Genomic DNA, 20,080 nt, shown 5'->3' with positions numbered 1-20,080 from the left:
TCAATTAGTCACAATTAAACCAAGATATGACAATTTTGCCCCTATAAAATAATAATTCAAAATAAAATAAAATAAATCAAAGAACAATCAATTAAGGCAAAAAGGGACCAATTAAGTTGACAAAACCCATATAAAAGATACCAAAATATATAAAAATAATTGAGTTTGTCAGTCATCACAGGCGTTACTTCTGGGATTTAACTTCTGTTCTATTTGTTTAAGTTTGGGTACTCTCAGCCAGAACAAGACGTCTTTGGTTGTTGCAGTTAAAGGCTCGAATAGTGAAGTGCTTGGACCAAAAGAACAGGTCTTGATCTTTAAAGAGAAGCGATTCCAGAGTATACTCTGCAAGTAATATTGTAGAGGGAGGTAGTGACACCATTCAACGTGAGCATCAGTCATCATAGCAAGAAACAGAGAGAAAAGAAAGAGAATGATCATAAGGAATTGAGTTTCATAGAATATCCTGTGTATTTATAGAATATCCTGCAACATTATGCATATCTTAGTGAAGTGCCAGGCAATACCTGTGTATTTATATAATATCTTGCAACAACATTATGCATATCTTATTCATTGACAATATCCCCTAGATAAGATTATAAATTCACGTTTGTTAATAAAAAAATTATGTTGAAAGAATTGATAATTTAAATAGCTCTAGTAAAATGAATAATATCTAGTAATTAATGACTATAGTCAAAATCTGACCATGTAAATGTACTCGCTCAAAATTTATGAAAACTATACATCTTTCCCATCATCAAAAAAAGGGAGCGGGTTTTATAACCAGATTAAAATTTGCGCAGCAAACCTCTCCAATGCCTATAATTCATTAATTACACGTAATTAATTTACATATATATATGATGACTTCTTGTTTGAAGCAATTAGTTAGTCTCCACTAATCATATATGATTGGAAAGGCTCCCTCTTGATTTGCACGAAGGTAGAGAATTCACTTCTTAAAGGCTGCTTCCAGGGGCTCTCCATCCATTTGCATATAAGCATCTCTCCACTCCCCGCCTCTTATTTCTAATCGAATCACTGCTACCTGAAACATATACACAAGTATCCAACTTTACATGCACTTTATGATCCTGATTTTAGCTCATTGTTGACATGATATATTATATTTCATTATATATTGGGATAATACCTCAGCTATGTGCTTTGCAGAGATTAGTTCAACCATTACAAATGATGCATGCCACCCTTGCTTTGGACCAAATATTTCCAGAAGTCCATCATCAACATTGGCCTCGACAAAGCCTCTCTGTAAACTACATTATCCCAAACCCTCTCAGGTTCCTTATATCACGTTGCAACAGAGAAGCAGAGTCAAACATAAAAGCACCAAGAAAACGATATATGAACTGGCAACAGCATATCTGTTTTCTGCAGGCGATCTTCAAGAAAATTTTCTCAAGAACTTTTCCCTTCATTTTTGTAAGAGGTATGGCAAGAGATAGCAAAGTGTAAATCGGTAAGCTTGTGATATTGTTTACATTTGCATTTGTGAGAAAAGCTTCTAAAATACTCCTCCAGTTCTAAATATAAAATTCTTATACACACTAGTGTACAAAGATCTTATATTTAGGACCGGAGGAGTAGTTTCCAGCAACCCCAAGGGAGCCGAAAGAGATACTGAGTGCTTTCACATCATCATAGCGATATAGGAGTGCTTTCACAATGCAAACACCATGAGAACTATGAAGGCCAAGACTTATCTACTTCATCATCAGACAATGCAAGTTCCAACCTTACCACTTATAGCTTTGCAGGTTTGTTCATTGTAATTGGAATTCTTTCACTTTTAGCTTTGGCAGTCTCTGAATGTCGTATTTGGCAAAAACCTGTTATCCTAGCAAGAACACATGGCCCACAATTGCTGATTGGTTGGAGTTTTACAAAAACTAGTCCATTAGAGGGAGGTTCGACAACAAGAAGAACTATTGATGGAGAAGGTTTTACAGCCAAAGAAAACAATCAAAATATTGAATTGCAAGCGGATCATATATAACCTTGCCAACTATTTGATGCTTAGAAAGGCTCAATATTGTTCATAAGCCTTAAATGATATGATTTATTTCAAACTCTTTATCCAAATTAAACATGGGCCTCCAATTGATTAATTAAGTTGTAAAATGTAGTATTATATATAGGCCATAAACATGAACATACAGCTCATGAATTTATATAAATTATATTTGTATTTGTATTGTATTGTATTGTAGTATATTATATTACTTGATTATAAATATATTACATGTATAATTCACATGGATAATATTAATATATTTTTTAAATAGCGTATATTATGAATATTAATCAAGCTGGTTTGGTAGGCTTCCTAACAGGACTGACTTGACTTAAGCTTGGTATGTCAGACCAAGTTGTAGGCCTGACATCATATTTCAATCCCCATTAATAATTGTATTGATTTCACGTAATTAACAACCGGAATATCATTAACAAACAACGGGAAATATGGTGTTTGATGGAAAACTAAGATACATTTATCACAAATAATTAACTTAACTAATTTTTTTAATTTTTATAAATTAATTATCTAATTCTTATATTAAGAACCAGAGGAGATACCTTCTTAAATTTGTATTATTAAATAGATATAACTTTTAATGATATTCAAATGATTGTCTTATAGTAATGTGTAGATAACACTCTCATTTCATTCTTATAGTGAAGTGGCATACTAATATTTTGGCCAAAAGGGGAAAAAATGAATAGCGTGCTAATAAATTGTAAAGTATTCAAAAATTTTATGAGGGTCAATTATCAAGTTTTAAATTCCAAAAAAAAAGGTATTTACACAACTTAAAATTTAGGAAGATTGTGGGCAATTCCGCCAATCTATTTTCCCCCCTTCAAAATAATATCATAGTTGTACTTGAATGTGATGACAAAGTCTCAGCTAAAATTTGGGCATTTTGACCCTATAGTCAGTCTTCACATTAGTTTGTATAAAGAATGAGTCAAGTCTATGTTCAACCATAGAAAGTAAATTATAAAGAAAAGATAGATGACCGTCATCAATAATAACATTGATTGAAAAAGAAAAATTAAAGGTCCTTCATGAACAGCTAGTGCAAAATACATGATTTAAAATGTTCGATAATTAAAAAAAAAAACTAACATTAGTTCTAGTGGAGGAAATTTTAACCACTTAAATATGAGGTCTTGAGTCCGTGTACGTCTATGTGAATGCAAATTTTAATAAAGTATGAAAAGAGATAAACATAATCAGCAAAATGAGGTAGCACTACTAAAATGGATTTCATCATTTAATTCATTAATTTTTTACAAATATCATGTATTAATAAATAGGTATTATTGAAGAATTCATATTTAAATATGTTTATTGATTAAGTCCTTAAATAAATCTTGTTATTTATGAGATTCAAACTTCTAGCTTTATTAATCTTTTATGTCCTTAAAAAACACGTAGTTTGAAATGTATCTATCTATTAGAGGTCTTTGGAAAATTATGTTTTTGTTGAATCATTTCAAAAATTGACATGTAAATATAGTAGCACTACATAAAGGATTATATTTATTGATTTTTCTTGGGGAAAAATATATATGTCAACAATATCATTGCATATATGCAACTAGACCAGTCCAGGTCGGGAGATAACTAATCATTAATCTGCACCTTCGAGGGTTTCTGGGTGGGCTACTCTCTAGACTGTTAGATTTTCTTTCTTTTTTTTTGTGTATATAATAATTTTCTCAACCTTTTGACTTGAGAGTTAGCTTCAAGCCTAAGCTACCTTTGGAAATTGAATCGAGTCTTCAATGTTCCAACACTCTTGACTGAAAAACACAGGAAGGCACGGCATTAAAATTTTTTCTACAAAAACTTAATCTTATTTAATTTTCTGTTTAGTATACAAAGAAATTCGTTTAGGTCAAGGATCAACGGAATGTTTTTTTTTGTATGAAGCTTCCATGAAAAGACACTGATACTATTCATATAAATAGCAAACATGTCATTCTCACTAGGACCAACTATATCTGCCACTTGAGTATTAACAACCCAGAACTATGTCTTCTTTTAAGCTACATCAAAAAGTTATCGATGTTCATCATAGATTATAAACATCTTTCTAATTTCAAATTAAAGTCCTGAGTCTTAATTAGCTCATTCAATCTCTCGGACTTTCTTTTCCCTTTTGACCAATTCTCTTCAAATCTTTTACAAAGAAGTAAGACAAATGAGAATATGCTCATGATATCACTATAATATAATGAGTAAATACAACTATTTTTTTAAATCCAATAGTATATTCTTAAAAATTAATTAAATATATACTTAATTTAATTACATGTTCTTAATTTATTTAATTTAAGGATGCGTTAGAATTGTCCATTTACTTAAGTCTTATAAATCTAATTTACATAGTTCTCTGTCCAAAAAAAAAAATTTACATAGTTCAAATTTTTATTTTTATACAAAATGTAACGCAATAAATATAACTTTCAATTAATAATTTTGAAGATTGATTTTAATGAAAAGATAATTAATCAATAATTAATTCAATTCCATTTACCGCTTAATAATATCACATGAGGAAATGAAAAACGGTGCATCGGGTATATTGACGAGTAAGAACGAATTTATTTTTATTGATTTAAAAACAAAGCGAACTTGAAAGTACGGTCATGAAACATTCAGATCGTTAAGTGAAGGAATGGTTACGTATGCTTCCGAATTCCCCTAACTGCGTCGGCGAAAAAAATATTCCCGTAATTGCAATGAAGCTTCCCCTGAAATAGCAATAAATATTAAATGATACTCCTCCGGTCCTTAATATAGGACCCAATTCTTGAATTGGTTTTGGTCCTAAATATAAGACCCGTTTATCATATTTATCAATTTTCTCTAAATTACCCCTATAGACACTCCCTCAACCATAATTAAATAGAAGAGGGAGAGGAGGTATTAAAAAAGATGATTATGGTGTTTTAGGAAAAATGTGTCACTTTTCTTATAATTAACTAACTTACCTAACTTCCTTAATCTAATCAAATTAGTTAAATGGGTCTTACATTAAGGACCGGAGGAGTACTAACATATATTCACTTCACAGTCTTTATAATCTAATTTTCAATTAACTAGTTCATGTAAATTAAGAAAATTGAAATTCGTTATATTTTTGTAAATTTTTTTAACATTCTCAATACTTTTTTTATTTGAATATTGAGAATATGAAACATAAGTAGTGAAAAATTAGCTGAAAAATTAGAATTCCATATTTTTAGTACTTATGGCTGCTACAACAATTTTACCATAGAAATGGGGGGGGATTGGGAAAAAAAATCCTATTTTATTGGTGAGGAGCTTGATTTAGATTCTCCTTACTGATAAAGTTTTCAATGAGGAATTTTCCTTAAAACTTGACCGGAAAAATACGGGTGAGAACAAGGATATAAATAATATGATTTGGACCGTCTAAATCCGTCATATAAAAAAATTAGAATAGAGTTTCTGTTCAATTCATGAGAACATTTCTGATAATGTACACACACACACACACATGCCGACTATATAAATGAAGTTAATTAACAGCATGAACTCAAACTAGCCAGCTTTTAATTTTGTCTTATATTGCCACATTATAGATATATGGCAGCCCCAAATTACTATTGTTACGGCTACCTTGTAATAATTACTTGTGTTGTGTTGTCAGCGGCTCAGGTTAGAGCAGGCGATGATGATAAAGCCGCGGGTTCACTCCTAGGAGGAAAGAAGTTGATAATAGGTGTTCCCAAGAAACCGGCCACCGGCTTCGTCCAGTTTGTGGACTTGGAACTCAATTCAAGCAATAAGAATCAGGTCGTCAAAGCTACGGGCTTTTCCATTGACGCCTTCGAAGCCGTAATAGCTTACCGTAAGAGTTTACATGACAATATTTCTTTCGAGTTCAGAGCTTTTGTAGACGAACATGGAAACAGTGCTGGAAATTATGACGCACTCGTCTATCAGATTTTTGAAGGAAAGGTTAGAAACTACATATGCGATCTTCTCTTCATATATATTACTGCTCATATGAAGACGAGAGACCAGCAAGACAAAGAAAAGATTGGTCTATGACTTCCATGTATACAAATTAAAGACATTAGTTAACTTGAATATCTGATGAACAGTATGATGCTGTGGTGGGAGATGTGGCGATTGTGGCAAATCGATCAAAGTACGTAGATTTTACATTACGATATAGACCGGCTGATATGAGGATGCTCGTGAAGGTTCGTCATGATCCACGGTTGAATATGTGGATTTTTGTACAACCTTTTACTTGGGATCTGTGGTTTTCCATAGCCATCTCTAGTATTTTTATAGGAGGTATCATAGTCTTCCTGGAACGTCCAGTCGATGAAGATTCACCTTGCAGGAAACAACTCTGCAGTTCTGCTATCCTGTGGCTCCCTGTAATGCAAGCGGTCCTTCCTGAAAGTGAGCATCTTTAAACTAATCCTGCTTTAAAGTGCCTTTTGTGCAAAAAGCACACAAGAAGCTGTGCCTAATTATTCTCAATTTTATATTTCTTAACTATTCGTAGGAAAATCAGTGGCCAAAGCAGGCTCTAGGTTTGTCTTGGTGTTATGGCTGATGTTAGCATTTGTGCTGATGCAAAGTTACACAGCACGCTTATCATCGATTTTGACAGTACACCTGTTACAACCTAGTTATCCTAGTGACAATGACGTTGTAAATATCCCAACATTAACATTGGATATCCTGGTGTCTCATTCTTGAGAGGTTTATTTGTCCATCACTTGAAGATTGATAGTTCGAGGTTGAAGAAGTACTCCGGTATTGAAGAGTACGAGGAGGCTTTGGACAAAGGAAGCCGTAAAGGGGGTGTGGATGCTATTTTTAATGAAATTTCCTACCTTAAGATCAATATGGTTATTCTAATTATGCCTTGGTCGAAACCAGGCACCGCAATGAGGGATATGGTTTTGTAAGTATCTCCCTCTCTGTTTTCCAATCTTATTTAGATTTCCTATTGTTGAAGGGCAGCATATATAAAAATATTCCGACGCAAATTAGGAGGGGATATGGATTGAGTATGGGGAATGATTATTACAGTACTGTTTATAACTTGTAAATAATACTAACTAGTTTTAATAATCTCACATCTTATAGAGTATTTAACTAATAATTTGAATCCTGCCAGTGAAATGTAACCAATCTAATTAATAAGATTGCAAATTTTAATTTTGTTTTTAACATGCATGTGTTCAAACATTGGCATATACAACTTTTCAGGCATTCCCAAAAGGCTCCAACTTAACCTCCTACTTTTCTAGAGCCATACTAAATGTGAGAGAGAGTGAAGAAATGGACAGGATTGAGCAGGAATATTTTGGAAGCAACGATATCCACAAGGAAGGCAAAGAAGACATATCCAATAATGCATCAGCAAACAATGCAAATCCCAGCCTTAGTGCTTATAGTTTTGCAGGTCTATTCATGGTAATTGGAATGCTTTCGGTCTTAGCTTTACTAGTTTCTGAAAATCGTGTTTGGCAAAAACCAATTATATTGGCAAAAACGTACAGCCAACAATTCTTAATGTTGAGCTAGAGTTTTAACTTAGAACTAAAGAAGCTGGTTTTACAGCTACAAAATGTCATTAAAATAATAATTTATAGGAAGATGGAGCAAATAAACATGGAAAAATAAAATCTCTCTTATGAGATCACTTTCTTGCATGAATACTTAATCATTATATTGCCCATGAAAGTGTATTGTAGTGATGATTGAATATGCAGACTCTTGTTTTAGCTGTAAATCTGTTTTTTCCTCATGCAAGGTTCTTCTTTTTTAAAAAAAAAAAATTCAACTCATCCAATTATTTTGATACTCCTTCCGGTTCTAAATATAAAGTCCATTTATAGTGTAATATATACTATAAAATGGATCTTATATTTAGGACCGGAGGAGTGTTATAGAAATATTACCCTTTGTCGAAGGTGGTTATTTGAAAATCGTTTTAGATGATTGACATAATTATTTTTTGAAATTTACATGTTATTAACCGCCGGGCCATACACATACACGCAAACTAACACATAAAAGCCCAATAGCTCATTAATAGACTGACCAGCCCAATACTATTCTCCAATGCAAATTAGGCCAAGTCTCTGGATTTATGGGGAGTGTCCGTTGTTTTTTCCACATTTAATTTGTCGCCAAATTTTTCCCTTTGGTGACACTTTAGAAAAGATAACATTTATAATTACTTTCCTTTGTGTGATTCGTGAAGAAATTGAGAAATTAATTTGTAAGGATACGTAGAGAAACTTAGTAAAAGGGAAAATGCACATGTTGTCATATTTTTGTTCGGGAGTTTAATAATTACAGCCGTTTAAAAAAATTAACGGTACTGTTTTTTCTCCCCTAAATTTTTGGAAATCAAATTTGAAGTTGGACCCTATGTGAAAATTCTGCCAGACGATAACTAGTTCGACTGTAAATTAGTGTATCTCATTAAATCATTTCATTTTTTCAGAAAAGAAAACAAGAGGCTTAATTGAGTTTTGATGGGGTCTTGACAGATTCAAATACACTGCCTTGGTCTGTTTTGAATATTCAGTGGCCAATCATGATACTGTTGCTGAATGATCAGATTGTGTCCGCGTCTATAAATTGCTCAAATTTATTCAGTTAAATTACACAAAATTTCTTCCACAACAAATCACCCTAAATTATTTTGACTTATGTGCAAATAGCTCATATAATATTTAAAATCTGAGGATAAATTTTTCAAAATTTTTAGATCTGAACAAATAATTAATTTTCTTGTCATTAATTAGTCTTTTGTGTTACTAATATCATATGTCATAAATATAGAAATGTTCAACTTGTCTCGTCCCAACTGTCCTATTCCATTTCGGTCTTAGGGGTGTTTAAATAGAAACCAAACTATAGTTTCAGAAGTGTTTTTACGGTTTACGAACTAAATATGTGAAGGAATTTGTCTCATTTTGCGGAAAAGTGCTTCTGAAACTATGGTTTGGAGATTGCCAAACACCCCCTAGTTAATTTGGGATAGGATGGGAGGGATAAAAAAAAATTTTGAACCAATAACCGAGATGGGACAAAATACTGGATGTGGTCATCCCATCTCGGGATTTTTTTTGAAAAAAATTTATTTATTAATATTAAATTATTTAATTCACATACTAATAATAATTATTTTTTATAGTGATTTTCAGCTCTTAAATTGTAGTGTTATCTCAACAAAATCTTTTTTCTTAATAAAATAAATTCATAAAGTCATTATAGTGTTTCTTTTAAGGGTTTTTTTTTACAATATTATTTTTATACCTTTTTTATACTATATGATTGAGGTTTCTACAAAATACTCCCTTCGGTCCCTATTTTAAGTTTCAAATAACTAATTCCAGAATAACAAAAAAAATTAGTTAAAAGTAACAAATATATTAGAAATATACTTTTGTTTTCAAATATACCCCTATTATAAATGAGAAAAATGGTGAAATAGAATATATAAGAAAATGTAATAATAAGAGAGAGTATGTCAAAGGAAAAAGAATAAATAATTAAGGACAAAAGTGAAAAAAATGCATCAAATGTTGAACAAATCCAAATTGAAAATTATAAAATGGATAACACTCCTCTTCAAGTTTGAAGCTTATAAATAGGATCAGTGAGATATTTTTTTAATAATACTTTTATCTTAGAAACCCAATATGAAAAACAAATATTATAACATAAAAAATCCATGCTCAAAATTATAAATTTTTTAAAAAAAGAAAGGGGACGTCTCGTCCTGTTCTGATCCCGAAGAGACCAGGATGACGGATGACCCTCCGCCCGTCTCATAAACAATATATCTCCTCACACTTTTGTTATTGTAGGGATAACCACTTTAGACTTTTGCTTATATCTTCAAATAAGCGCCGCACATTTTAAGTAATGTATAGATAACGCCCTATAATGTTACTAACATATATTCTATAAAGGAAAAGGTAATACAGAGTAAGAAAATTATTTAATTTGCACAAGTCCAAACTTGTATAAAGATTGAGGGTCATTCATGCATTATCAAGTTTCAAATGACAAATAAATTATTTACATAATTCAAAATCTAGGAAGATTACGTGTAACTCCACGAATCTAATTATTTTTAATCAAACTAATATCATAGTTGAACTTAATAAAATTTAAATGTGCAGAGAAAGTCTCAACCAAAACTTGGGCGTGGGGTCGCCTCTACAGGCCCTAGTCTTCACACTAGTCTCTATCGAGAATGATTCAAGTCTATATTCAACCATAGAATGAATATTCAATATAGTCGTCAACAGTCATCGATAACGAACATATATTGATTTTTCTTTTTTCGTTTTAATCCTTTCGTGCGATAACTAACATATCACATATCTAGAACTCCATTTTTTTAATTTAAGAGTTGAGTTTGTATTACTGAAATCATTTCCAAAACTGATTTTTACGTACTAACTAAATATTACTTTTATAATGGCCTAATACCATTTTTTATCATTTAAATTTGTTCTCATTTTAGTTTTTGTTCTTCAAGTTTCCTTTCATTCAAAAAATATGTCCCCATAATTTAATAAAAATATGGACTATTTTACTCCTTAAGGACCAAAACCAAAATGATAATAAATTTGAGGGATCAAATATTATATTAACTCTTAATCATCCATGTAGAAGAAAAAATGTATAAAAGAATTTCACTCTTTTTTGGTTTTGAAACTTGAAAATTGTAGTAAAGCTTATCAATTAACAGCACGAACAGAGATTAACCTTAGTCTACATGGGAAAAAAATACTAGAAGAAAAAACTCTAAAAAAATAGTAAAAGTTTTTGCTATTTTAACTAAGTTTAAATTAACCGATGTTTAAGTAAAAAAACGCTACAAGTTATAGAAATTAAATTAAATAAATTCCACTTGTTAATAGGCCTCTTTATTGGTTTGCCCAGTATCACGTTAAAAAAAATGTTGAAATTAATGAAGAAATTAAGAAAAATGTAAAGATGGTCAAATCCAGCAAGCGATAAGAAATTCAGCTCTCTTGCAAAATCGAAGTCGCCTTAGCATTAACTTAGTCAAAGCGACGTGGTTGACCTAGTCAGAGGAATCTCCAGCTATTATTCTACAAAAGTGATATTAATGATCAAAGGCAAAACAAAAGAAAATTCCATCTAACTAAATAGACATTTATTGATCAGGACAAATGGTTAATTATTCCTCTAATCCTAATTATAAGACAGAGAAAAGGTTTTTTTTATCCTATTTATAAGTCACTTTATTAAATTTTCAACATGAATGTACTGTTTTGTCATTTACTTATTATAGTGTAGGTAGTTATCAGGTGTATATATTAAACATGGGTTAAGTTAAAAATTTATTATATTTTAATAAAGAGTTAATGCATTTTACAGTTTTTTTATTTGTATTAAATATGCTGGAAGTGCATTATAACAAGATGAGTAATTCATCGACCCAACAAATTAATTGCTTCATTTTTTTTGGCCAGCCAAATTAATTGTTTCATTCATGAATTATGAGTTGGTTAAATGGCAATATTTTTAATTTAAAAAGTTTTTTTCCAACACAGATATACTATCTTCGATCCTCTTTTAAGCTGAATTTTTTGTTAATGTATTTAGTCTTTTTATCAGCCATAGCTTGAAAATGCCTGAACATTTGTGTGTGTGTGTGTATATTTATATTTTTCTAATTAATAATATGTTTCTCTCATCAATTTTTAACTCATTATTTCTCATCTCTTTTTTTACTCACTCTCTTTCCCACCCTTTTTTTCACAAACAAGGGAATTTTTTTAAAAAAATAAATTACAGTTTTTGACATATTTGTTATTATTACCCAACTTTTTATTTATCTTATGAAAAACAATTCGTGGGAGTATTTGTTACATTATAAAGATGCGAATCATACTCCCTCTGCTACTGCCACTATAAGGCATCTTGTGTTGTGTGTGAGAAACTGATGCCAATTCAAATTCGTGGTCTGGGGGGAGAGACAAAAAAAAAAACACTTTTATTACCTTTTTTGGCCCCACAAAACAGAACACCTTTAACAATATCCATCAAGCCACAAGCTGGATGAGCATTATAAGACAGAATTTTATATTTTATTTTATAAATCATTTTGCAAAGTATAAAAGCAGTTAATTAGCTTTTATTCTGAAAAATCCTTGACAAATAAAAAATTGCCTGGCTCATTAATTCGGTCTGTTCTTCGCTCATAAAAGAGTTAACTGTATTTAATTTGGTTTATGTGAGAGGTCTGCCAAAGATACGTTATACTCCCTTCGCTCCATAATATAAGTTGTTCCTAGAAGAATGACTCGATCCAAAACATAAGTTATTTGAAGAATAATTGATTTTTATTTATCAATTTCATTTCTGTAATTACTGTTTAAATGTAATTCTTTGTATTTTTCTCTCTTCTTCACAACCTCATTTGATATGGGTAAAGTTGGAAAAAATTTTCAAATTAAAACACATTTAATGAATAAACGATCATTTTCTTATATTGATAAATTGATTAAATAACTTATATTGTGAATCAAAGGGAGCAGTGGGTAACACAGATAGAAGAGTAATAATTGTTAACTACTAATTACACCCTACGCATATACTCCTTCGAGTCGAGTTTCTTCAAGTAAATAAGCTTAATTTTTGTCCTTTTTTTTTGGGAGACAAACAGTTCACGTCAAAAGTTGTTCTATGTGCTGCGTCCTTGCTCCCATATATATAAGCTGGAAAATTAAACAATCTATATAGAAATGAACTTCCAAAGAACGATCAGAATATTCTATCTAGAACATGTCACTTCATTTGGATTTACCATCATTTTGCTATGCCCCAACAAAGTCTGATCACAATTTCACAATGGGTCCTCTCATTAAAGACTGAGGGAATTTCATTGGTATAAGTTGGAAAATTAAGTCATATATAGTACCATCGAAACTTCAAGGAAGCTAGAGACAGAATCTATGGAGATGAACATGTGACTTTCCTCGTCTCTGATATGTGTGCTTCCTCTCAAGAGATTAGCCCGGCTTTTCACGGACTTGACCTCCCTCTCTCTCTCTCTCTCTCTCTCTCTCTCTATATATATATATATATATATATAAGAGATAAGAGAATAAGAGATGAGAGTAGCTAAATTATAAAATCAGAATGAACATGTCAAGCCAGAAGAAAAAGAAGAGCTTTAACCTTTGCCTCTGGTGGTTTCGTTGTTTTTGTTCTTTGCTATGTTTCTTTGTAGAATCTTCGAAGGCCAAGGAAACACATATACCAGTAGGGGTAGTTGTTGATCTCAACTCCTCAATTGGAAGAATGGCCATTCGCTGCATGAAAATGGCTCATGATGACTTCTACAAACGCTATTCTCATTACCAAACAAGGCTTGATCTTCGAACCAGGGATTCTCAGAATGATGTCGTCCAAGCAGCATCTGCAGATAATATATTTTTATCAGTTGCAGCCCTAAAATGTTATTTTCAGTCAACTGACTTATATTTTAACATTTTGAATTCCTTTTTTAAGAATTTTAATCTTCTGTTTCCAATGGCTCCTGATATTAATTATTCCCTTGCAGCTTTCCATTTGATGACGAATGAAAACGTGGATGCAATTACTGGACCTTTATTTTCAGAACAAGCGAGGTTCGTAATACAACTTGGGCACAAATATGAGGTGCCCATCGTGTCCTTTTCAGCCACAAGTCCATCTCTCACTCCAAACCGAAGCAAATTTTTCATAAGGACAGCACAAGATGATTGCTCACAGGTGCAGGCTATAGCTGCCATTGTTGAAATGGCACGAAATCATCCCAATCTACGAAGACACGGAGTATGGCAAGGGTCTGATCCCATATCTCACAGACGCATTGGAAAAAGTTAACACACGAGTGCCTTACAGAAGGGCCATCGATCCAAATTCTGATGAATATGAACTTTTAAAGGAGCTGAAGGAGTTAAATCAAAGTGGAAAAAGAATATTTCTTGTTCACATGACTAATCTTCTTGGGCCGAAATTCTTCTCAGCTGTGAACAAGGCTGGAATGATGACGGAAGGGTATGGGTGGATAGTCACCGATGGGTTATCCAATGTGTTAGACCCTTTGGGTCTGAAAGTGGTGGATTCTATGCAAGGTGTCTTAGGGGTAAGGCCAAGAATGGAGAAGTCTAGAGGGCTTACAATTTTCAGAAATAGATGGAAAGCTTCGTCAATTAAATCAGGTAGTGCGTCTTCTCCCTTAACCTTGTTTGGGCTTTGGGCTTATGACACAGTTTGGGGGATAGCCATGGCAGCAGAGTCTAAATTTGCAAATCCCAAGGGTAATGACACTCTTATAGATAGAATCCTAGATACTAAATTCGAAGGTCTATCTGGGAATTTTAAATTGAATCAAGGACAACTCAAACCCTTAGGGCTTGAAGTATTCAATGTGGTAGGACGCAAAGAGAGGGTCATTGGATATTGGAGCCCACAGAGAGGACTATTCCAAGACAATCACTTGAGTTCAAGAGAGAAACTAATGCCACCTATATGGCCGGGGGACGCAAGAAATCAACCAACCAAGTTGAGAATTGGGGTCCCGGTAAGAAAGGGCTTTAATGAATTTTTGAAGGTGGAAACACGGTCAAATAGTACTCCTCCAGATGTTTCTGGCTTTACTATTGATGTGTTTAAAGAAGTGATCATTGCTTTACCTTTTCCTTTTCCATATGAGTTCCTCGCATTCCAGAAGAAGAAAGGAGAAAGTACTGAGTCCTATGATGAGCTTGTTCTCCAAATTGAGAAAAAGGCAAGTTTATTTTCGTTTAAGGATAAAAATCCTAGTGTACTATTCCTTGGATAATATAACAAGCTAAGTAAATATATATTTCATTTTATATTGGCAGGTGTACGATGCTGTGGTTGGGGACATAACTATTGTAGCTAATCGTGCGGACCATGTTGATTTTACGTTGCCATATTCAGAATCTGGCGTGTTAATGGTAGTTTCGATGAAGCACGATGAGAGACAAAATATGTGGATCTTCTTAAAGCCTTTGAGTCCAGGTCTTTGGCTGACCACAGGTGCAGCCTTTGTCCTCACAGGTATCATTATATGGCTTCACGAACGTCGTACAAACACAGAATTTCAAGGATCCCCACAGCAACAACTTGGCGTCATGTTCTGGTTTTCTTTCTCCACCATAGTCTTTGCTCATAGTAAATCTCCTCTTAAACTCTTCCATTACATATTTCATGATCTCTAGGTCAACAGTCATATATTCATCATTAAATTTTACTATGTTTAATGGTGACACAGAGGAAAGATTAGTGAACAATTGGTCGCGTTTTCTGCTGATCTTATGGGTATTTGTGGTGCTCATCATAACACAAAGTTACACTGCAAGTTTGGCTTCCATGTTAACTGTACAAAGACTGCAGCCTAAGTTCATGGATGTGAATGAGATAAGAAAGAATAATTACTGTGTGGGGTATATGAAGGGGTCTTTTGTCAAAATGCTTCTGAAGAATCAATTGGGATTCAAGGATGAGACGAAGTTGAAGCCGTACGAGACTCCTGAAGAATATGATCGAGCTCTCGCTAGTGGTGAGGTTGCTGCCATCTTTGATGAAATCCCTTACTTGAAGCTCTTCCTCTCAAAATACGGCTCCAAGTATGCTAGTGTGGGACCAACCTACAAAACTGGAGGTTTCGGCTTTGTGAGTTCTCTCTCTTGTTCAATCTTGCCTTCAATATGAGCCTTATTAATTTATTGCAAACGAAGGTTTAAGGATTACAAATGTCGAACAAAATAATTCAAGTTTGTTTAAGCCCTTTCACATATATATTATTCAAAGGTTTAAGTGATACTCCCTCTGGTTGTGTTAGTCATATATAAGAGACTTTTTTGTTCCAAGGATTGATTTGGTCAAATATATAAGAAACAAACAAATAATGCCCGAATATTAATTATAACATTCCAATTTCCAATTATGCCCCCCAGTGATATAGCAGAATTTTGTTTATATATGAGGTGCCCATTTATTTATATTGATAACTAAGCTTTAAACAACTTGAGTTTCGGGAGTTCATTAAAGTTCAGGCATCCTTTTGAATTCAAAGGATGTTTATAAAAGATTCCTTACAAAAAAAAAGGGAAAAGAATGTTGATAAAAGATTTATTTTGTAGAAACACCCATTTATTTTTCATATGTTTGTTGAATGTGAATAAAATAGGGGAGCTTTTTGAAAAAAATGATTTTTATTTGAGATTAAATTAAGAATTTCAATTAATTTTGACCAGTTTTATTCATTCATCTAAGGTAGGTATCTTTTTTCTTACATATATGAGACCAGAGGGTGTATGAGTTTAGTATATGCACGTAGCATTTTTTATATTTTGTTATCAAGTTTTAATACAAATTTTATATGTTGCTGGTACAAAAAAAAAAAGCGAAAATTTTATATGTTTAAAAACTTTATAAAGAGTGAATCATATTATGTTGAGGCAATCTATAAATGGAATTAGTCATTCAGGCCAAAAAAAAAAAACTAGTCGAGTGTATTCCCCTCAAAATCAATCATTAATTAATAAGATTAGTAAAGTCTTCAATGCATCGTTGACGTTAGAAATTTCAAATTATTTTTGAGTTGCCTCTAGAAAGTCAGTTTCTTAATTGCGCTAACGCTGTGTTGAAGGATAAAAATAACTATTGAATTGAATGAGGTCAAAATAAAGGTTTGTCACACTACTAACGTTGACATATGTTATATATATGGTCAGGCATTTCCCCTAAAATCTCCGTTGGTGTCTTATTTTTCGAGGGCAATCCTAAATGTGACTCAAGATGAAGAAAAGTTCCAAAGGATTAGGGGGAAGTACTTCTCCAGCGGAGTCACATCCGAAGATGAATATGGATCATCAATCCCAAACAATCCCGTGAGTCTTACTGTGTCCAGCTTTGGAGGGCTTTTCATCATCACAGGGGTCGCTTCTGGGATTTCACTTCTGTTCTATTTGTTTAAGTTTGGGTACTCTCGTTCAGAAGAAAGACTTCTTTGGTTGTTGCAGTTAAAGGCTCGAATAGTGAAGTGCTTGAAACGAAAGAATAGCTCTTTAGCTATGAACAGAACTGATTCCAGAGTACATCCTGCAACTAGTAATACTGTAGAGGGAGATACAGCCATAATTACTGCGTACCCTCGCTGCTGATAGAGTTTTGCCTCTTGAATGAACAAGACCAGTTACTACATGGATTTGGATCTTCGAAACTTACAAGTTTATATGAAATATATGTGCTTCTGACTATAACTAGATATCGGGCGAAAAGAAACAGAATAAGTTTGAAGAATTGAGTTTCATACCAACTCGATCTCCCTTGTATTATTTTTTTCAGTGTCTAGGAAATGCTTCTACGATAATAAGATATCATGCAAACTTATGTACATGTTATATAAATACGATAATATCTGATAAATAAGATTATGAATTAGAACCTTGTACGTAAATGAAGAAAAAAGATCATATCATATTAAAAAGGTCATCTCTACCTATTCACCCCATTCTTTTGATCTTGCGCTGTTCCGAAAGTAATGGGCATATTCCAACCCAAAAAAAAAAATTGTAAAAACGATTCAGGTATACATCCACAAATTGAAATTACAAGCTGAGAGGCGTATAATAACTATAAATAGGACGAGTGGAGGATTTGATACATTATAAAGAAGTGAATCTTACTCCCTCTGCTACCTATTATTATAATTTATAAGGCATCTTTTGTGTGTGTGTGTGTGTGTGAAACTGCCAATTCAAACTGATGGCCTGAAAAGAGAGAACAGAACACTTTCAGCTTCAAGTCACAAGTTGGACAAACATGATAGCATAAAATTTGGGTCAAATTCATAAGAGAATTTATGCGTACTTATACGTACATTTTAACAACTTACAATAATTAAATAACGTGTCAATATTTCATAGATGAATTTGTAAGTATACATAAATATTTTAACATCTAACAATAATGAAATAACAAGCATCCATATAAAAATTTACTAATTCTAATTTACATCACCCATATAACAGTAATATCAGAGCATCAATTTAAACTGTTAATTTGTTTATTCAATTAATTATTAAATATTAATGCCTTCTTTCCACGTGACGCCCCCAAAAGCAATAAAAAGCGGTTTTTCGTCTACCATGGCTTTTAATGATTTTTGGGCCAGAAGCACTTAATTTTAAAAGCCTTCCCAAAGATGAGTAAATGAGCCGACAAGCTTTTGAAACCCAAACGCCACTTTTGAGCGAGCCCACCACAATTCCAAACAGACCCATGTGTAGTTGAGGGCCTTCCGTACAATTGGAAAAATTAAATGATTTATACTGGAGTACTAGTTGAGGGCTTTAAGCTCATTAAATATGGGTTATTTATATATGATTTGAATAGTCTAAATTTAAAATTCTTAATTAATTATTTTAAATAAAAAATTATTTTTTGAAAAAATGATAGTTGAGAGATTATCTTTATTTTAGATTTTATCTATATTAAAATAATTATTTTAAACAAATAAAAATAAAAAAAATTAAATCATACCCATCTAAATGAGATATGAATTGTTCAAATCTGATGAGTTTAAGATGCTTATCAAAAACCCTGAGGGGTTAGGTCAGCTGGTTAGGGCTGTCCTAGCTTAACCACGGGTCTCGAGTTCGAGCCGTGGGAACGCAGCACCCTGAGGGGCCAGAGGGCGCCGACCAAAAGGTTCCTTGCAAGCCTTCGATCCGGATTAGTCTGGGGCCGCTGTCACGACTAAAAGATGCCTATTGCCCTGGGATACCGGATGGAAAAATCCAAAAAAGATGCTTATCAAAGCAATGAGCATTGAAACTGATTCGGATTTATACTAGTATTTTATATACACCAACCTATCTTAAATATGGATTCCTCTCTCAAATATAATGTGTCTTAATTTCTTTAAATTATGTTTTTAAATTATTTTTGTTTGAACTCCTTATAAAAAAACCTTTTAACATATATGCACATGTAATTTTTAAAAATATATATTTAAAAAATAAAGTAAATAGAGGTTTTATATTTATAATTAAAATAAGTCACAAAAATCTTTGTATTATGGAAGGGGGTAGTAATTAATATCGTCGTTGAAGTTTGATTCCAACTTGCTTGTGGAATTGTCGTTGATGCCGACTGTCTGACTTGGATGCTGATTTCTCACTGATGATGGAAATGTGAACCGAACTTTCAAAGAAAGAATACAATATTCAATCTTTATGCTGTTATGCCCCGACAAAGTTTGATCACAGTTGGTCCTCTCATCAAAGACCGAAAAGAATTCGTTGATATGAAAAGATGAACATGTCACCTTCCTAGTCTCTCTGATATGCGTGGTTCTTCTCAAGAGATTTAGCCCACCCCTTCATGGACTTGAAACCAGCATCGAAGTCAAGCCAGAAGAAAAAGAAGAACTTTAACCTTTGCCTCTGGTTTCGTGGCTTTTGTACTTTGCTTTGGTTCTTTGCAGAAACTTCGAAGGCGAAGCAAGTACAAATACCAGTAGGCGTAGTTGTTGATCTCAAATCCTCAATCGGAAGTATGGCTGTGCGCTGCATTCAAATGGCTCATGATGACTTCTATAAACACTATTCTCATTACCAAACAAGACTTGATCTTCGAATCAGCGATTCTATGAATGATGCCGTCACTGCAGCATCTGCAGGTAACATATTTTTATCAGTTGCAGCCCCAAATTGTTATTTTCAGTCAACTGATATATATTTTGATATTTTGAATCATATTCCTTCGACAATTAAAAGATCAGTTCACAAATTTTATTAATTAAAATAAAGTGTCCATTGATTAGTTTAATAGCTCATGAAATTATACCCATGCAGCTCTCGATTTGATAAAGAATGAAAACGTGCATGCAATTATCGGACCTTTATTTTCAGAACAAGCGAGTTTCGTAATACGACTTGGGCACAAATTTCAGGTTGCCCATCG

At 32.8% G+C, this 20,080-nt stretch overlaps 1 protein-coding gene across 1 annotated transcript; it reads left to right on the top strand.

Annotated features, from left to right (window-relative positions):
- Positions 1-5,650: 5,650 nt before the first annotated feature.
- Positions 5,651-17,564, top strand: LOC114730725 (glutamate receptor 2.9-like). The gene is made up of 11 exons (XM_028917832.1): positions 5,651-6,025; positions 6,172-6,481; positions 6,588-6,694; positions 6,811-6,987; positions 7,301-7,496; positions 13,326-13,553; positions 13,659-13,756; positions 13,863-14,870; positions 14,968-15,280; positions 15,381-15,781; positions 16,846-17,564. Exons 1-11 carry the CDS (start codon positions 5,651-5,653, stop codon positions 17,272-17,274), a joined length of 3,642 nt encoding a protein of 1,213 aa, XP_028773665.1. The 3' UTR covers positions 17,275-17,564.
- Positions 17,565-20,080: the final 2,516 nt, after the last annotated feature.

This window comes from Neltuma alba, unplaced genomic scaffold, assembly GCF_004799145.2.
Source record: "Neltuma alba isolate B1F8T4 unplaced genomic scaffold, ASM479914v2 tig00012763_pilon, whole genome shotgun sequence".
In the NCBI taxonomy this organism is placed as follows: domain Eukaryota; kingdom Viridiplantae; phylum Streptophyta; class Magnoliopsida; order Fabales; family Fabaceae; genus Neltuma; species Neltuma alba.
The sequence above is the reverse complement of the archived record's forward strand: the minus strand, read 5'-3'. Positions and strand labels throughout refer to the sequence as shown.

What these genes read in the sequence shown, in the direction of transcription:
- LOC114730725 (XM_028917832.1), top strand. Translation starts at nt 5,651, where the DNA reads ATGGCAGCCCCAAATTACTATTGTTACGGCTACCTTGTAATAATTACT. An exon ending in ATCAGTTGCAGCCCTAAAAT is followed by an intron (nt 13,554 to 13,658) that starts GTTATTTTCAGT and finishes ATTCCCTTGCAG; the next exon opens with CTTTCCATTTGATGACGAAT. An exon ending in AACTTGGGCACAAATATGAG is followed by an intron (nt 13,757 to 13,862) that starts GTGCCCATCGTG and finishes TGCAGGCTATAG; the next exon opens with CTGCCATTGTTGAAATGGCA.